General features: G+C 40.9%; 1 protein-coding gene across 2 annotated transcripts in view; it reads right to left on the reverse strand.

Annotated features, from left to right (window-relative positions):
* Positions 1-9,504: 9,504 nt before the first annotated feature.
* Positions 9,505-17,450, reverse strand: part of LOC100864650 (uncharacterized) — a 60,695-nt gene continuing 52,749 nt past the window's right edge. For both annotated transcript variants that reach the window (XM_086907516.1, XM_012491661.3), the window contains exons 3-9: positions 15,735-15,905; positions 15,224-15,379; positions 14,900-15,133; positions 14,575-14,804; positions 13,769-14,431; positions 13,276-13,656; positions 9,505-13,195 (exon numbers count right to left, since the gene is read on the reverse strand). In XM_086907516.1, coding sequence (XP_086763642.1) covers positions 11,801-13,195; positions 13,276-13,656; positions 13,769-14,431; positions 14,575-14,804; positions 14,900-15,133; positions 15,224-15,379; positions 15,735-15,905 — 3,230 coding nt within the window. In that variant the 3' untranslated portion in view covers positions 9,505-11,800. The remainder of the gene's footprint in view (positions 13,196-13,275; positions 13,657-13,768; positions 14,432-14,574; positions 14,805-14,899; positions 15,134-15,223; positions 15,380-15,734; positions 15,906-17,450) is intronic.

Raw genomic sequence — 17,450 nt, forward strand, 5'->3', positions numbered from 1 at the left:
TTTTGTAATTTTGTAAGTTTACAGATTATGTATCGGGCATTCTGATAATGTTAATCTTTTCTGGGACACGAAGCTTAAATACTTTTTAAATTGTCACTTTTAAACGGAATTATATAACATTTCTCAATGCAGCATGTAATAATACCTTGTAAAAAAATTGTTAAATCATTTACAAGAGAAACGTCAGTTCGAAAGATATGTAAAGATATTTTTTTAATATCTTCCAAGCTAATCGTTTTGTGCTTTTATCGAATGATAAATTGAAAAATGTGATGGTTCCATGTAAAAAAACAAATTTGACTCTCACAAATCTTTTTACACGTGTGCGTATGAAAAAATTAATGATATCAGAACATATTCCTCCTTCCTCGAAATCGTGTGAATTCTCTTCAAAATATTTTTTAATTTTTTAATTGAAAAAATCACTCGAATAAAAAAATTCGATGGAAAAAAATGGAAGCAGCAAAGGTAGTAAGTATACTTAGAATTAAGGAAAATGTTTAAAAAAATGCAGTATTGCAAAAAAAAAAAAAATAGAAGCTGTAAAATATAAGGTAAGTATAAGGTAAGTATATGGTAAGTAAAAAAAGGTAAGTATACTTAGAATTAAGGAAAATGTTTAAAAAAATGCAGTATTGCAAAAAAAAAAAAAAAATAGAAGCTGTAAAATACAAGGTAAGTATAAGGTAAGTATATGGTAAGTATACGTAGAAATAAGGAAACGGTTAAAACGATCGAATTTCAACGAAAAATTTCAGAAATTTGACGTTACTTCCAAGAATTTTGAGAATTCTAGGAATTTGACGTCATTTCCAAGAATTGTCGCGAAAAAAATGTAAATAAACATTGAAAATGTAAATAAACAGACCAATGTTTGTAAACAAACGAGAAATTTCGTGCCTGGCAGAAAAATTTTCAAAATTTTTCGAAAATTTTTGTAAATAAACATTGAAAATGTAAATAAACAAACCAATGTTTGTAAACAAAGGAAAATTCCGAGAATTTGACGTCATTTCCAAGAATTTCGAAAATTCCAGGAATTTGACGTCATTTCCGAGAATTGTCGAAAATTCCAGGAATTTGACGTCATTTCCGAGAATTGTCGAAAATTCCAGGAATTTGACGTCATTTCCAAGAATTGTCGAAATTTTTTTTTTTTAAATTTAAACGTACTTACCTCTTTCATTTTACCTTTTATACTTACCTTTTTCAATTTATCTTCTATACTTACCTTTTTGCCAGACTTCCAAAAAGAACATTTTTTCATCATTTTACTTAATACTAATTATACTTACCTGTTTCGTACTTACCTTTTATATCTTAGTCTATTCTTAATTATCATATGTTTTAAGAATATTGGAAAAAAAAAATATCAATAAAAAATAAATGTATTTTATATTATTTATATAATATAAATCGTGAATAATAATGTTCATTTTTTGCTCTATTATTCCTTTTTACTCTATCTTACATTCCTGCTTTAATAATTTTTATATTATAATTGATCTATTGCGTTTCGTTTTCAAATTCTATCCGAATTGTTAACTAAACGCGTATTTTGCATTGCCGATAAGTTAGAGAGCGATTAAAAAGTTTCCGCGGTCAACGCCATCTCGCGTTTGGATCACCGAAGCTTCGACTCGTTACTAGCATAGCAGAATATGCAAGGAGGTATGCGGAGTCGTAGACGAGGAAAGCACTATTGTGCGAGAAGGATAGACAGCATCCCCCACCACTACGGAAACGATACATGGAATATTAATTAATTACTCGTTTTCTACGCAAAATTTCTATACTTTTACGATCGCATCTTAAAGCTAAAACTCCAAACAACTTTCCAGTATCAATTTTAATGTAAAATTCCTTGTCATTAATTAATTATTAATGATTAATGCGTCATACGTTCTAATCAATCGAAGTCGCCATATTGAAAATTCATTAATTACGCGCTTTCTATACAAAATTTCGGCACTTTTGAGATCGCGTCTTGAAGCTAAAACTTCAAACAAGTTTCTCGTATCAATTTTAATCTAAAATCGTTTGTATTTATTTATTTATTAACGAACATTCTGCAGATTTCACAGATTTTCTCACTCCGTAACCAAATTATAAACAATTAATTTATTCAATTGAACAATAGTAAAATTATAAATAAAATTTATACGTGAAAGTAGAGAAGAAAGCAACGTTTCAAATATTCATATATAATCGTATTTAGGAATAAACCTTATATTAATAAATAATTAATGAAAAATCCGTTACGTATTAATAACGTTGATACGATATAACGCGTTAATCGTTAATAAATAATTAACAAAGACGAATTTTGCATTAAATTTGATATGAGAAACTTGTTTGAAGTTCTAACTTGTAGATTCAAGCTTAAAAGTGTACAAATTTTAAATAAAAAACGAGTAATTAATAAATTTTCTGTATTACGTCTTCGATGTATTAGAACGTATAACGCGTAAATTGTTAATCGTTAATAATTAATTAATGACAAAAAAATTTATGTTTAAATTGATTAAAGAAAGTTGTCTGAAGTTCTAGCTTCAAGATGCAAGCTTAAAAGTTTAGAAATTTTGTGTAGAAAACGACTAATTAATGAATTTTCAATATGGCCGCCTTCGATATATTATAACATATGACGCAATAATCGATAATCGTTAATAAATTAAAATTAAGAAAGAAATTTATGTTTAAATTGATTAAAGAAAGTTGTTTGAAGTTCTAGCTTCAAGATGCAAGCTTAAAAGTATAGAAATTTTGCCTATAAAACGTGTAATTAATGAATTTTCAATATGGATGTGTTCGATATATTTACAATATATGACGCAATAATCGATAATCGTTAATAAATTAAAATTAAGAAAGAAATTTATGTTTAAATTGATTAAAGAAAGTTGTTTGAAGTTCTAGCTTCAAAATGCAAGCTTAAAAGTATAGAAATTTTGCCTGTAAAACGAGTAATTAATGAATTTTCAATATGGATGTGTTCGATATATTTACAATATATGACGCAATGATCTTTAATCGTTAATAAATTAAAATTAAGGAAGAAATTTATATTCAAATCGATAAAAGAAAGTTGCCTGAACCTCTAGCTTCAAGATACAAGCTCAAAAGTACAGAAATTTTGACTAGAAAACGAATAATTAATGATTTTTCCATGTATTGTTTTTCGTAGTGGTGGGAGACGCTCTCTATCCTTCTCGCGCAATAGCGCTTTCCTCGTCTACGACTCCGCATACCTCCTTGCATATTCTGCTATGCTAGTAACGAGTCGAAGCTTCGGCGATCCAAACGCGAGATGGCGCTGACCGCGGAAACTTTTAAATCGCTGTCTAACTTATCGGCAATACGTATTTCGTTAACAATTGGTACAAAATTCGAAAAAGAAACGCGATATATTAATTATAGTTTAAAAGTTATTAACATACACGAGCAATATACGGAATAATAAAGAAAAGATGGAATATTCGGTTATATATATTTTACAAAAACATATTTGTAAGAACACGTATTGTTTAAATTACTTTTTATTATTACTTTTAAATTATTTTCTCTTCGATTTACGATCTCTTAAAAAAATTAATACAATCTTGATGAAGAAACAATCCATACATTGTTGTCTGTAATGGAATATAATTACCGTAAGATTTTCATATAATTAACGTGTTCAAATTATACGTATACAAATTCGCGCAAAGATTATTTTTTAAAAATTCTTCTGAATCTCACGATTTTCCATCCGCAAGGTAGAAAGAAACACGTCAATTGCTATTATCTACGAGGCACGTATAAAACGCGATGCGTATAAAATAACCGGTACCCGCGAGGATGATCCCTTTAGTGCAGCACAGCCTTCCCTCCGAATCTTAATTTCGAACGTCTGGTATCGAGCGATCGTAAAACCGATCCCAGTCCCAGAAGAGAGCGCGACGAGCGATTGGCCCTGCAGGAATATCGGAGGGGGGGCTTCCCTCCACGCAAACTTATGCTTATTTCCCGTCGACGGAACTCTCGACGATCAAACTTAATTGACTGGCCGTCGGATAGACAAACTCGTTGGTGAAGTCGATAAAATGGGCCGAAACGGGGAGAAGAAGTCTTGGTGGTCGCGTCTTCGAGCTTCCTTCTCCTTTCAACTTCCAGTTTTCCTCGCCTTTAATGGGGACACACATTCCGAATGAATTTCTCGAAGTTGTCTGTTCGATCAGAAAGATTCGAGGATTATTTTAAACGTTTTATCGAAGGATTAATTCCGTATAATTCCGTGAACAAGTTTCTTTTTCTTTCTTTAGACCGATATTCGTTCGGTGCTCGTGGAACGATAGTTTCGAAGCGAATATGGCTGAAATGAACAGAATCGGTGAAATAATTTATAACATAAAACGATCGAAGGAGATTCGCGTGAATTCGCGAAGTATTTTCGAGGATGTCCTCGAAACTGGTTAGGAACGTTAATTCTATCCTTCTAAACTATCGATCGATTTTCTTTTTTTTTTTTTTTCTATTTTTTTTCACAATTGAAAGTGTTTGCACGAAAATCCACTTCGATATGAACGAATTCGACGAAACGATCGAAAACTAAAGTTCGAGCTCGAGTTGAAAGATAAAAAAAAAAAAAAAAAAAAAAAACAGTTGGATCAGCGAGACTTGTTAAAAAAAATGTCGTGGAAGATGGAAACAGTTCTACTACTTGCCAAAGTAACTTCCTTCTGCCATTCCTTCTCTCCTCCTCCTCCTCCTCCTCCTCGTTCTTCTAATTCGCTAACGATTTCGCGGCCGAGGGCATCACCGGGACAAGCGATTACGAGTTTAAGGTAGCCGACAACTGGAGGAGCGTTGGCGGCGGCGGCGGCGAGCTCCGCTCCTCGTAAAATTATCCGTAATAAAATCGTGATTTACGCCCGTGTTCCTGGAAACCAGACCGCTCTCGGTTCCTCTACCCGTGCTCTCGCCTCGTTTTATCTGTCCGCGCTCGTGCTCCTGCCTCGGGATACCTTGCACCATCTCCATTCCCCCCCCTCATTTCTCTCGCAACACACTTTGACCTTTCCGTGCTTCGCCTTATTTTCCACCATCCCGAAATCCCGTCTCGACCGGATGGATCCGATCTCCTCGACTTTCTTCTTTCATTCTGAACGAACATTCCTCTCTCTTACGTTCGATCACGATACAACTCGATTTTTACATATACTCTCTGCGAAAATGTAATGAAAATTGTGGAATATAATTCCATCGGTGTATGTAGGAAAGAAAAGTGGAGAGAGAGGAAAATTTGATAAGGACGAGAAGATAGAAAACTTTTCCAACGCGCATCAAATTCGAAATGCGTTGACGACGATAAAGGTTGGCGACGGTTTCTCGTATCGCGATGCTTGTAAAAGGCGGAGGGGTGAAGAAGAATTGGAAAGGGAAGAGAAATTGGAGAGAGAAATTTTAGAGGGAAGAAGAGGAGCAGGGTGGCGTGAACGCAAAGTAGAACGCACGACTCCCATAAGTCGTAAAAGGAGGCTATAAAATTGTGGACCCCGCGCCCACGGGCGGCCACTCGCCAATTTCATATATATTTACGTCAATCTTCTCGAGTTATGAAACGGCGAGGGTAACGTATGGGCCAATGCTTGCGAAACCGTGAAACTCTGAAAAAGGAAATTACTTACTTATGCCTGTAATCGCCGCGATTCCTTTGTAAACGCGTCGCGATCCTGCAACGTCTTTTTCAACCGAACGACGGGTTTTGAAACGACGATCATTACCGTCGTCCCCCATCTTCCAATTATATTAAGCTATCGATACCGTCCCGCGAGAACGATGTGTGCACACGATATATTTTATTTATACAGCCGCCACTTTCCAATTTCGTTTCGTCGCGATTTCGAAAATATTTTATATATTCGAGCGATTACGAGTTTTCCTCGCTTTTTACGTAATTTTTCAAACTCTCGATATGCAATGTAACATCCTTCTTTACACGTAATTCGCGATAATAACTCGACTATCGCACGAGGGGGATGAAATTTTTTCCCTACAAAATTTCACCCACCCAAGATAAACCGATTTCGCGGGGCGAGATTGAAAATACGAAACGTGGAAAATAGGCGTTTAATTTTTTTTTTTTTTTTTTTTCTCTTCTTTTTATCGAATATCAGGGGACGATATTACGTTATACGAGCACACACGAGGATCGGCTTTATGCAAAGGAAATTCAATAGGCGAACAGTTTATGCGTACTTGCACGATGCGGTCCCTGCTGCGCACCACGGCAATATTAAAAAGAGAGGCTTTTTTATCGGACCGCTTTATGAACAGCAACGGTTTTATCACTTGCGCTCGCTGTGAAACTCTTCCATCCCTCCCCCTCCCCTGATTCGGTATCTCGAACGCGCATGTGAAAATGAGCGGAACAAAATGAGTGTTGTTTCGTGCTCGTTGTGTCGAGATACCGATTACGGTATTTGTTCGGATAGCGTGAAGGATAGTAGGAGGAAGAGGGAGAAGAAGAAGAAAAAAAAAAAGAAGTCGACCATCATTGAAATATACCAAAAATTTATTTACATAAAAACATGAATATAATACCTATAATATTTCAACTGCTGCTTGCACTCTCTTCGCTTTTCCACTCGGTGTCAATATATTCGAAAAACAATCGGCGTCGAGACAGTTCTTGTCCAAAATTAACCGATTATAATTGCCGCATTCATTTTAAATCGCCGAGACAATTCATCGAACGAAAAGATTATAAAGATCGACGGAGAGAAAGAGAGAAATAGAAAATAGCGAGAAACGATCATCAACTAATCCTCTAAAGACGGCGTATCTCTAAAAAAGGAAACGTAATCGATAAGATGCAAACGCAATTCTCGGCGAAACGCAATGGATTCTTTCCTTTTATCTCTCCTTTCTCTCCCTTTCCTTTTTCTCTTTCTCTCGCCTCCATTATTCCCTCCCTCCCATCCCTTTCCTTCGACACGATCCATACATGTGCGCGCGACAAGAACGAAAAAAAAAAAAAAAAAAAAAAAGAAAAGAAAAGGAAAATCACTTCCTTTCTTCTTTTGTCATAAATAGCGCGTTTATATTATATTAAAATCGGTGGAGCACGGTCGATTCGTCATTTTTCACCCCATCATCCATCATCTTTCGCCTCCAACTCTTTCTCGTGTTCGTTACAATATTTACAAAAAAAAAAAAAAAGAAAAAAAAAAGAGAGAAAAAATTGTACGTACAACACAAGATATATTCAGAATATCGGTGGAAAAAAGAAAATAAAATAGGATACACGAATTAATTAAAACGTTTTATCGTTCGTTTTCTCTCATTTCGCTTTCCTTCCTCGTCGATAGATCGATAGACAAATGGTCGATCAACGTTTTTTCGAGCCGAAAATTTCATTTTCAAAAATTTCAAATTCGAAATCATCGCTTCTCTGCCAAGAAATTTGTTCTCCAATTGCACTCGATCCTCTTACCGCACTCGAAAGTAAGAATGAATTTCGATTTTTTCCAGTCGATCCATCAAGTCAAATGTTTAAAAATTCCGTCAAAAAACCATCGCCTCCCCTCCATCGTCGTGATCATTTCTCGACGCGAAATTACATTATCGTTTCGTCGATGGATCGAACGAATAGAAGAGAAGATGAATCGTAAGATAATCACGTTCAACATGGCGATGATCGTTGTCGTTGCAGCGCTCGATTAAATCAGCGCTAAGGAAACGATCAAGCACGCGCTAAAACTATCCGCTCTTTTCTTCTTCCCTTCGTTTAGCTCGATTAATGGTTCCTTAAATTGTATACGGGTATAAAAAGGAGTTGTTCGCTTCGCGACGGCGCCGATTCTTATAAAAGTTCTTCCGTTCAACTGGGACCACGTGGCGCTTGTTCCTTCTTAGCGGCAATTGTTCGAGGAAATTTTCGTAACAAGCGACGGTAAAAAAGACACAAAAAAGAAGAGGCGAAGAAATTAAATAAACTCTGTAACCCAAACATCTGGCAATTATTTCTACTTCTAATCTTAAAAGTCTTAAGATCTTACGTAAAAGAAAAAAAAAAAAAAAAAAAAAAAGATATAAACTAAAATATGAACTTAAAAAAACATGGTTTTTCATTTCTACATACTTTTATTAAATATTTGTACTCTCTACTTTCGAATCACAATTATGTACAAAATTAAAATAAATAAATCAAACCTTACAAATAATACAAATATGTAAAAATATGTGTCGCTTTAAATCGTATGGGTTACAGAATATTCGTTATTGATAAAAAAATTCTCTCGTCTCTGGGATATTCACCCAAAAGTACAAGTACAAATTGTAATTTCCAAATTGTAAATATATTTAAAAAAAAAGTAATGAGAAAAGAAAAGTAGCGGTTCGTAGAGTTTCTCTTAAGAATTAAAAATAAAGAAAAAAAAAAATCCTTCTCGTATAGATATCGAACTAAAATTATATCGCTTATTTATTCCTATCATATACATCTTGGAAGAAATATCTTGGAAAATAAGAAACTAAAAATTTATTCTTCCTTTTTTTCCTTCAACAATCCTTCAACATTCGAAACGCGAAAATTCACATTTCAATATCAAATTTTCGTTCCCTTTGTAATCGCTCTACTATTTTCTTCCCCCCCCCCCCCCTCCCCCTCCCTCCTCTCGAAGGAAAACCGCGTAAGAAGAAGAATTCATTCCACGTGGCGCTGGTCGGCATCGATCGAGCACGTCATCTTGGACGCGAGAAAAAGATATCGTGCATTCCAAGATATTCTTGCAGAAATCTCTCGTACGTAAGAAAGACACGGACAGCGAATAATCTATCGCCGGCTATAAATATATCGATACAATTAGTCTCGAAAAGAATATCGTTCAATCAATATTATTGGTTCAGTTCTCAATTGGACCAACCTTGTTCACGGTATACGATTACCACTCGAAATCGAGAATCGATATCCTAAATTCTTTTTGAATTCCTTAATGAATTATCGCGGAAAAATCGTAACACGATCGGAGTGTTGTCGCGTGTCGCGTGTTGGAACGATTAGGAAAAAAAGCTCACCAGGAGAGGCACTGGATACGCGTAAAAAATTCCCCCTTTGTCATCTTGTCCATTCGTATCAAAATTGAATTAGTAGAAAATATCTTCGCATCTTCGTCGCTTCTTTCGGTAAATATCGTTTAAATGTCTTGTAAAAAGCTTGCAACTCGACGAGACTCCTTCCCCCTTTTTTTTATCTTTTATATATATTTCATTCCATTGTTTCTTTTTTTTCCTTTTTTCTTTTTTCTTTTTTTTTTTCTTTTCTTTTTTTTTTCTTTTCGTTTCCTTACCCGAATACGCTTAACTTTCCAAGTTAAAAGGAGTCGAAAAAGGAGTAACGCACTCTGTGAAATTCTATATAGGAGATGTAACTCCCATCGATAGTTCGATATAAAAAAGTAAGGTCAACGAGAGGCCTTCAGTCGTTGATGAAAGAGTTGTAAATCGTCGAAATCCAGTTCCTCGTATATTGCTCTTAATCGATACAAATATAAAATGAACGTAATGTTCTGGCACGATTCATCGATCGGGAGGATCGAAGTAGACGAACGGTGCGCATGGTCGATAGAAAAGTCGATAGAACTCGAGCGAAATATTTGCTGCGTTAAAATCTGTAAACGTTTCTGATTTGGTACAAATCGATCGTGGAATCTACTTGAAAAATTACTTTGATATGTATGTCGAATAAAAAAAAAAAAAAAAAAAAAAAACTACTCGATCACGTACCAAATCACGTCGACGATATCGAAACTCGGTTAGATGAGATATATCGAAGGGATGGATCAAAGTAGACTTGCACGCAATCGGTGCACAGAAGATATCGAAACGAAGTGTTCGAGCTCGGTAAACAAACAGATACAATTTCCAAAGTCCACGCGTTTCTTTCCTGTCGATCGAAGACGACGAAATTATTGAAAAGCTTCGGAGCTTTTAAAGTCAGAGTCATCGGTGTTTCGAGTTTCGATCGATAATTTAGCTACGGATCGAGGCAGCGAAACGGGAACGAAGATGGTACGTCGAACGAAAAGATATGTCGAGTCGTGGAGTGAAATTTTTTTCTTTTTTTTCTTTTTTTTTTCTTTTCTTTTGAAAGAGAGTCGAGAATAAGAAAGTGGCGTTTTTTTTTTGTCGAAAAAATTTAGCGTATTCGTAATCGTGTATGCGTACGCGTTCGTAGCAGAGCCTCGACGAGGATCGCGGCGCGTCCATGGCGTCCAACTGTCGAATGGATCATGCTTTATCGTGCTTCACGCGTCGCAGAGGATATTTCGTAATATCGTACGATATCGATCTAAACATACAGCATCAAAAAGTCGATATATCCATATAAACGCTCATACATCATGTTTCATTTATATACATACACACTTATGTACGAGTACGTTTTCAAAAAAAAAAGGAAACGCAATACTTGTCATCTTGCGTGTGTCTCGTGCGAACCGAGTGTGTGTGTGTATGTGTACGGTGTGTGTGTGTGTGTGCGTGTGTGTCTTCGAGTATGTGTGTCTGTCTGACGAGAAGCATCCTCTTCCCCGTGAACAAAATTTTTGTCCCGATTTCATCATTCCTTTTAACCGCGTCGCGAAAATACAATTGTTATTGTAATTGGAACAACGCAAGGAGGAAAAAGAAAAAAAAAAAGAAAGGAAAAAACCGTCCATCTTCCTATTAAACGCGAATTTTCTTAACGCGTCAGCCAGCATCAGAGATACTTTAGCTAAAAGCCTAAGTTATTAAACTCTGGATTACAAAATTTGCACACAGAGATACGACCACACGATTCTCGTGTATTTATCTTTTTCTTTTTCTTCTTCTTCTTCTTCTTCTTCTTCTTCCTTCTTTTCTTACTTTTAATCGTTTCGAAATTCGATCGCCTCGAAACCGAGAGGATTCGCATCCCCGACCAGATCGAAGCTAAGCGAAATCGGTCGGAATCAATCGTCTCGGTCGTTTCCAAAACGGGGACAACGAAATTAGCAGCTTAAGATTTATTATATCACATCGTCAATAATATGTGCGGCAATATTTGCTTCTCCAACGCCCAAGAATAAATTTGATCGGCGAGTCGAGAAGGACTCGGCGCTGAGAATCGATGTTTGACATCGAAAACTCGTTTCAGCTTCGATTTGCGATCATACCAAACTCGTCGCTATATATATAAAAGAAAAAGAAAAAGAAAATTCTCCTATACCGTTCGAGCCGCACTCGGGACTCGACGCACGTGATCATCGTGATCATCGGATTGGCAGTATCGATCGCGTGACACTTTCGTCCGCGAGGCCTTAAAATGTACACAAATTAGTATTATTATTTTATCCTAGAGGCGACAGGTCGCAGGTTTCCTTTAGCGAACACTGTCCAAAAAAAGAAAGAAAGAAAGAAAGAAAGAAAGAAAAAAAAGGATCGTTTCGAAGCGATCGTTCCAGAAGCCGATTCCATCAAGCAAAAACTGTAGGGCGACGCGAACGCCAACAACGCAAAAAAGCCGAACTCTTCTCTTCTCGAGGATAAGGATAATACGATAATCGTCTCCGCTTTCCTCTCCCCCTCCCCGCTTCGTCGTCGCCTGTTTTCCTCGGAGGAGGAGGGTCGACGGACATCCGCGTTGGACAGACAGAACTGCGGAGCAGAGCAGTTAGTGGTGCCGAGATCGCAGAGCAAGGAAGCGGCCTCGCCCTAGCCCTGCCTAACCCTTCCACCAGCTGCACAAACAGCAAAACCATCGCCTCTCGGGATGGGGCTGGAGTATCTGCTATTGTCAGTGCATCGCCCTGGTTGTGGTCAGATGGGTGGTCTCCGCCCTTTTGGGCGGTGGCGGTGGCGGCCTTCGTTTACTCGCGATCGCGTTCACGATGTTGATGCTGCGATTCTCGTCCGCGAACCTCACGCTCGATTGCCGCGCGGGGCTGGACGCGTACTCGACGGGCGCGTGAGGATCCGTCGCGTACACGTTCTCGTACAGATTGTCGGCCCCGTAGTGTTCCTGAACCCAGTTCGACACGTTCGTCTCCCTGTAATCGGCCACGGCGGGGGGTGGGTCGCGGAAACCGAGCACCTCGTGAGGGGTGGTGGTCGAGTCGAGCTTGCACTTCTGCGCCACTTGCCACTTTTTCCTCATCACTCGTTGAAGATCCTTGAGGAAATCGCCGGGTGGCGCTTGATCCGAGGCTGCCAGCTTCTTGGGTGACGTGAGCCTCGTGCTGTCCGACCTCCTGGGCGGCATCGGTTTCCTCTGCGGCAAAGCGGGGCTGCCCGGCTCCTGTTGCGGGGGAAGGTTGAACGTGATCTTCTTCCCTGTGCCGGTCTTCGACTTGGGCGACGTAGGCGGCTCTTGAATGGTGACCCTTCGTTGCGGCTGGGGACTCGAGGCGGCCTTCAACTCCGCCAGATAGGGAGGGGCAGCGTAGTGGCCCGATCCTTGCTTCATCGCGCTTCGCCTCACCGTGTCCATGTTCGGGTTCGGCCTGATTGGCTGGATCACTGTGTTGTGCTGGTGGCCACCGTACATCGACTCGATCTTCGAGTTTTGCCTCGTCAGGCTGGAGGAACCGTTGCTTCCGTGTTGCTGCTGTTGGGAACCGTAGGCTGGCGGGGGGACGAAGGGAGGGGGCGAGGCAAAGTTCGGCGAGCTCGGGGCGTAGGTCGGTGTGCTGGCGCTCGAGCCTGGATAGGAACTGTGCGGCGACGACACCGAGTTCACGGCGTTGCTCGCGTGAAGAGCGTTCTGCGCGGGGTTCGAGGAACCGTAGCTCTGGCTGTTCTGCATCGCCGAGTTGTTGCCCGGATTCGAATACGCTTGTTGATTGTTCGACGGTCGATTGGACGACGCGTGGGTCGGTGTGCCTTCCGGCGTCATCGACGAGCTCGAGGACGTAGACTGTTTGGGCCTGGCTCGACGAATCGTTCCCGTCTCGCCGACCAGGGGGCTCGGGGGTGGCGGAAGGGACGCCAAACTCAACGAGGAACCGGTGAGTTCCGGGGTGTTGCATACCGGCAGTTCGCCGGGCGCTGGAGGGGGCGGCAAAGAGTCCAACGAGAGATTCGATCGGAACATCTCGGGCGGAGGTGGTGGGAGCGGCTCGTTGTCGGATTCTGCCTCCTCCGTCACTCTCGACGGCGATGGTGGCGGTGGTAACGAAGTGATCGAATCCATCTGGAAAAATATATGTATATCGAGATAACCGTATCGGACTGGTTCAATTAACGGCGCTCGATTAATTTACCGATACCAACCATGCACGATGGTATAGGACTCGTAGGTGTTTTCGATTCCTGATTCTCCGATCTGTTGTTGTTGTACCCCATAGGGCTCGCTCTTTCTCTGACCGGAGTGCCAGGTGGTACGGGACTGACGGGGGTCGCGTTACCCGATCTGTGATGTCTCTTCAACGTTCCGGATCCATCCGAGTCGGTGCCGCTCCTTCTCCGGCTGTGCCTTCTGGTCAACGTTCCGGAGCCCGAGCTGGTCGGACTGGGACACGAATCTGGCTCGTCGCGAACCGTCTCACCCACTTCCTTCAATTGTCTCGTGATCGATGTTAGCGGCAATTTCGGATTCATCGAGGGTTTCCTCTTTATCGTACCCGTTGGAAACTCGCCGCATTCGAAAGCCACCTGTATACCCGCGTGCAACGAAACGAGACGAAACGAAACGAAAATTAAAGATCGCTAAGATATCAACAGATTGGAAAAGTTAAAATCCAAAGATTTTGTCCCCCTCGTTTACCTCGCAACTACTGGGCGCTCCATCGGACAGGCATCCACTGGAACTCGAGCTGCTCGCTCTGCTCAGCCTACCGTCGTTATTGTAACTCTGTCGTTGCTCGGAATTGTAACTTTGCCTCTGGCCTTCGTACTGTCTAGCATTGGCTACTTCCGCGTTGTGCCTCGAATTTTCCGTGAATTGGCGGGCGTTGTCGTTGGTCGTGTTGTACTGAGTTTGATTCTGAGTCGGCGGGGCGATCGAGCTGACCGAACACGACCTCGCGTGGGCCAGCATATCGAGATCCTCCTGAGCGAGCTCGTCGACCAGGGTCCTGTAATTCTCCATCAACTGTCTTCCGTACTTGGCCACTCTGATTCCAACCATCCATCGTTCCAAAGACGCGTTATCCTCCGCGCAAAGAAATTTGATGTACTTTGTCGATTTCGGTTGTTGCAGTCTCGGATGTTTCACGGCGAAACAAAAATCTGTCGGTGCTTTGTACTTCTTTTTCCACCCGATACCGTAGTAAATTTGATTCACGTCGAAGGTGGCCAGGCAAACGAGGTCGCGAGCAGTACGAGCCTTTTCCTTCGGCCAATAGTACAGGCCTGACGCTCGAAGAATAAAATGATATCTCTTCCATCCCTTCTTGCTATCCGATTTCAGATACAATGGCCCCTCGACCTGAAACGATCCATGTCGAAACGTTATTCCTCTTCGTTAATTTCCTCTTTTAATACTTTCCTTTTTTATGAACGAACTACGATAAGATAGCACCAACCGCATCGACGCAAGCGTAAATCGAAAGCAATCCAATTTTTAATTACCTCTGGCACGCCAACGTTACTGCTGGAAAAGAATTCCTCGAGAAGGATATTGCGCGAGTGATCGTCGTATTCGCCGCAACTTCTGTCGGATAAACCCAGAAGAAATCTCTCCGGGGTAAGGAAAAGTTGCGTCTTTTCTGGCCTCTCGACGAAAAGCAGCTTGTTTTTCGAGTCTCTGGTCCACAGTAAAAGATTCTCCACCAGCAATTCGTGATCTTCGTATACCCTTTCTAAAAGAAAAAAAAAAAAAAAGAAAGAAAAAAGAAAGAAATCAGACGGGAATGAAGAAACGGTCGGGCAAACCGATTTCGATCGCGATATTCACCCATGAAAAGGTCGGGCAAATGCTCGACCACCGTCCACTTTGGATCCATCGGCACGTGATTCTTATCGGCCAGAAGCCTGCACACGTGCGCCACGCTCATTCCTTCGTCTACGAGCAAGCTTTTGCCACTCCCGTCCAAGGTGAACGCTTTGATGAACAGCTTCTGAACGCTGGCTTCGCGCATCTTCTCCAACGCCAACCGGATCTTCTCTGCCTTCACTCGGCTCGCGGCGTCTTTCCATGCGACGAATCGACAGAAGCGTTAAAACGTCGTACTTCCGAATTTTCGTTCAAAAATGAAAAAAAAAAATGTGAAAAACTCACCCATGAGTTGGTGAGATTGCTGCTGGGGACCTGTGTGCATGGCGGTCTGAGGTGGTTTGTGCCCGGAACCGCTGCTGCTCGCGGAACTCTCACTGGACAACATCGACACCGTGTCCGAGAACGCGCTGTCGTTGTCGGGACTGTCGGTGCGCATAGCTGAAAACAAATACTTGTGATATTAATACTTGATCGGGGGATCCTACGATAAGGACAAATTTTATTGTTCCTGGGCAAAATTTCAAAGATCAAATAAATTTTCGAAAGAATACGTTTATATTTTTCTGAAACGACGAATGGTGAAATACACAACGATGCGGAAAATTCATGAGAAATTTTGTAATATTCTTAATCGCGAAATCGCGATGATATATGCTTTACCTCGATAAGAGGTTTTATCTTATTTATCGTGAGAGACGAAACTTCAAGCGTCAAATAGATAAATAAACTTAGACAAATTTCTAGGGGTAACAAAAGAAAAAAAAAAAAAAAAAATTATCGAATCAATACGTACCTCCTTCGTTTTTGCCGATATCGGTATTGTCGCCAGCGGTGATTCTAGTGCTATTAGGTCGGCCCTGTCTCTGCGAGTCGGGCGCAGGTGTGGAAGCGATGTCGCCATCGCAGCGGCGCTCCAGAGCGCACAACTCGCCAAGGATGGCGTCCAGATCGACATCCTGGGAATCTGCAACAAATACGGGATAACATCGAGATTGATCGCCGTGTGAAAACAAAGCGAGCCAAAAAATGATAAAAGGAGTAGAAGGAAAGAAAGAAAAGAAGAAAAGAAAAAGCACGGGAAGATATCGAAAGTGAATATCGGACGCGCAGGCATGCTAAAAGAAAGGATCGTGCTCGACGATTACGATCGTAATGGGGGAAACTGCTAATGGACACGAATTATGAACGATCCAACGATGAAACCAGTTCCGCGCTAATTACCCGCACGATTGTACGGTCATCTGGTAACCGCACGCTCGCTCGCTCGCTTCGTGTGTTCCTCGAATGTGAAACGAGGCCTCGGAGCCTCGTGTACCTGACCTCGTGCAACACCGAGGCGAAAGTCCTTGGCTCGCCTCAGAAACGAACGGTTTTAATTGCGACCGTAGATCGTTTAAACCGGTCGATGCCTGTTTTCGGAATCCCTCCTCGTGCAAATCGATCTTTTTACCTGATTCCCCTTCGATCTCGATGAATAACGACGAGAGACGAGAATCCGCAACCCCTTGCTTCCTCTTGCGCAGCGGTGATTATCGAGGAATCCTTCCCCGTACGTGATAATATCGACTTCGTTAAGATAATTAACGAAATTAGACCGGTTAACAGAAACAACAGGATTTTTCAACCCGGAAAGAATTGTTCCAACGAGTTATGCAACGAGTTGTTACTCGCATATACTATCCATCTTCGTTATCTCTATTAAGTGAAAAGAAAAGAAAGAAAAATAATATCGAGAAACGAAATAACAAATAGTTTCGATCGATATCTATCAACGCTTCTAAGAAGCAACGTTCCCCAAGATTATTTTATCGTTCATCGACTGTTGCCCTCCTTTCATAACAGAGCTCGCAATTAGCGAATAGCAGTTCAGAATGAAATTCTCGCCAAGAGTTACGAAGGCGTGAGACATTCCATCGCGAACCTCCCGAGCTCGGCTAAGGGCGCTCCGTGCGTATCTCTCTCTCTCTCTCTCTCTCCCCATCAGTCCTTTCTAAAACAACTTTTTTCTTCTTCTGAAAATTACCAGCTTCTTACCAGCTTAACGCTGGTTTCCTTAAACTATAATACGACTCGTTCGAGTTATAAGATGCGACACGCTTTATCAAGGTGATCAATTACTCGCGAATTAGTGTCAAGATCGTTTCTAATTCGGATCGTACGAGAGTTAATCGTGGAGAGAGACGACACGTAACGGAAATATATATAAATGTAATTTGGTGGTACAAAAATTGTATTTGATATTCATTCGTTTACCCACTCTTTTCTCGAACGAACGACGAGCTTATTTACGCGTATCCGAGTTAAGAGAAACGAAAGATCGAGTGAATGAATGACGAGGTCAACGTGGAATGCGACGATATCTCGTTCAGGATTGTCTAGCTACGTCGGCGACGATAGGAAACCCAAGAAACTCGGGCTAACGTTATCAATCGGATTCTTCGCTTTGAATTTCCAACCTGCTGACATTTAATTCAGCGGAAAAGGAGCTCGCCGTTGGTTACGCCATTGT

The sequence above is a fragment of the Apis florea genome, unplaced genomic scaffold (genome assembly GCF_048593485.1).
Source record: "Apis florea isolate Af1SG1 unplaced genomic scaffold, ASM4859348v1 contig_2897_pilon, whole genome shotgun sequence".
Lineage (NCBI taxonomy): Eukaryota > Metazoa > Arthropoda > Insecta > Hymenoptera > Apidae > Apis > Apis florea.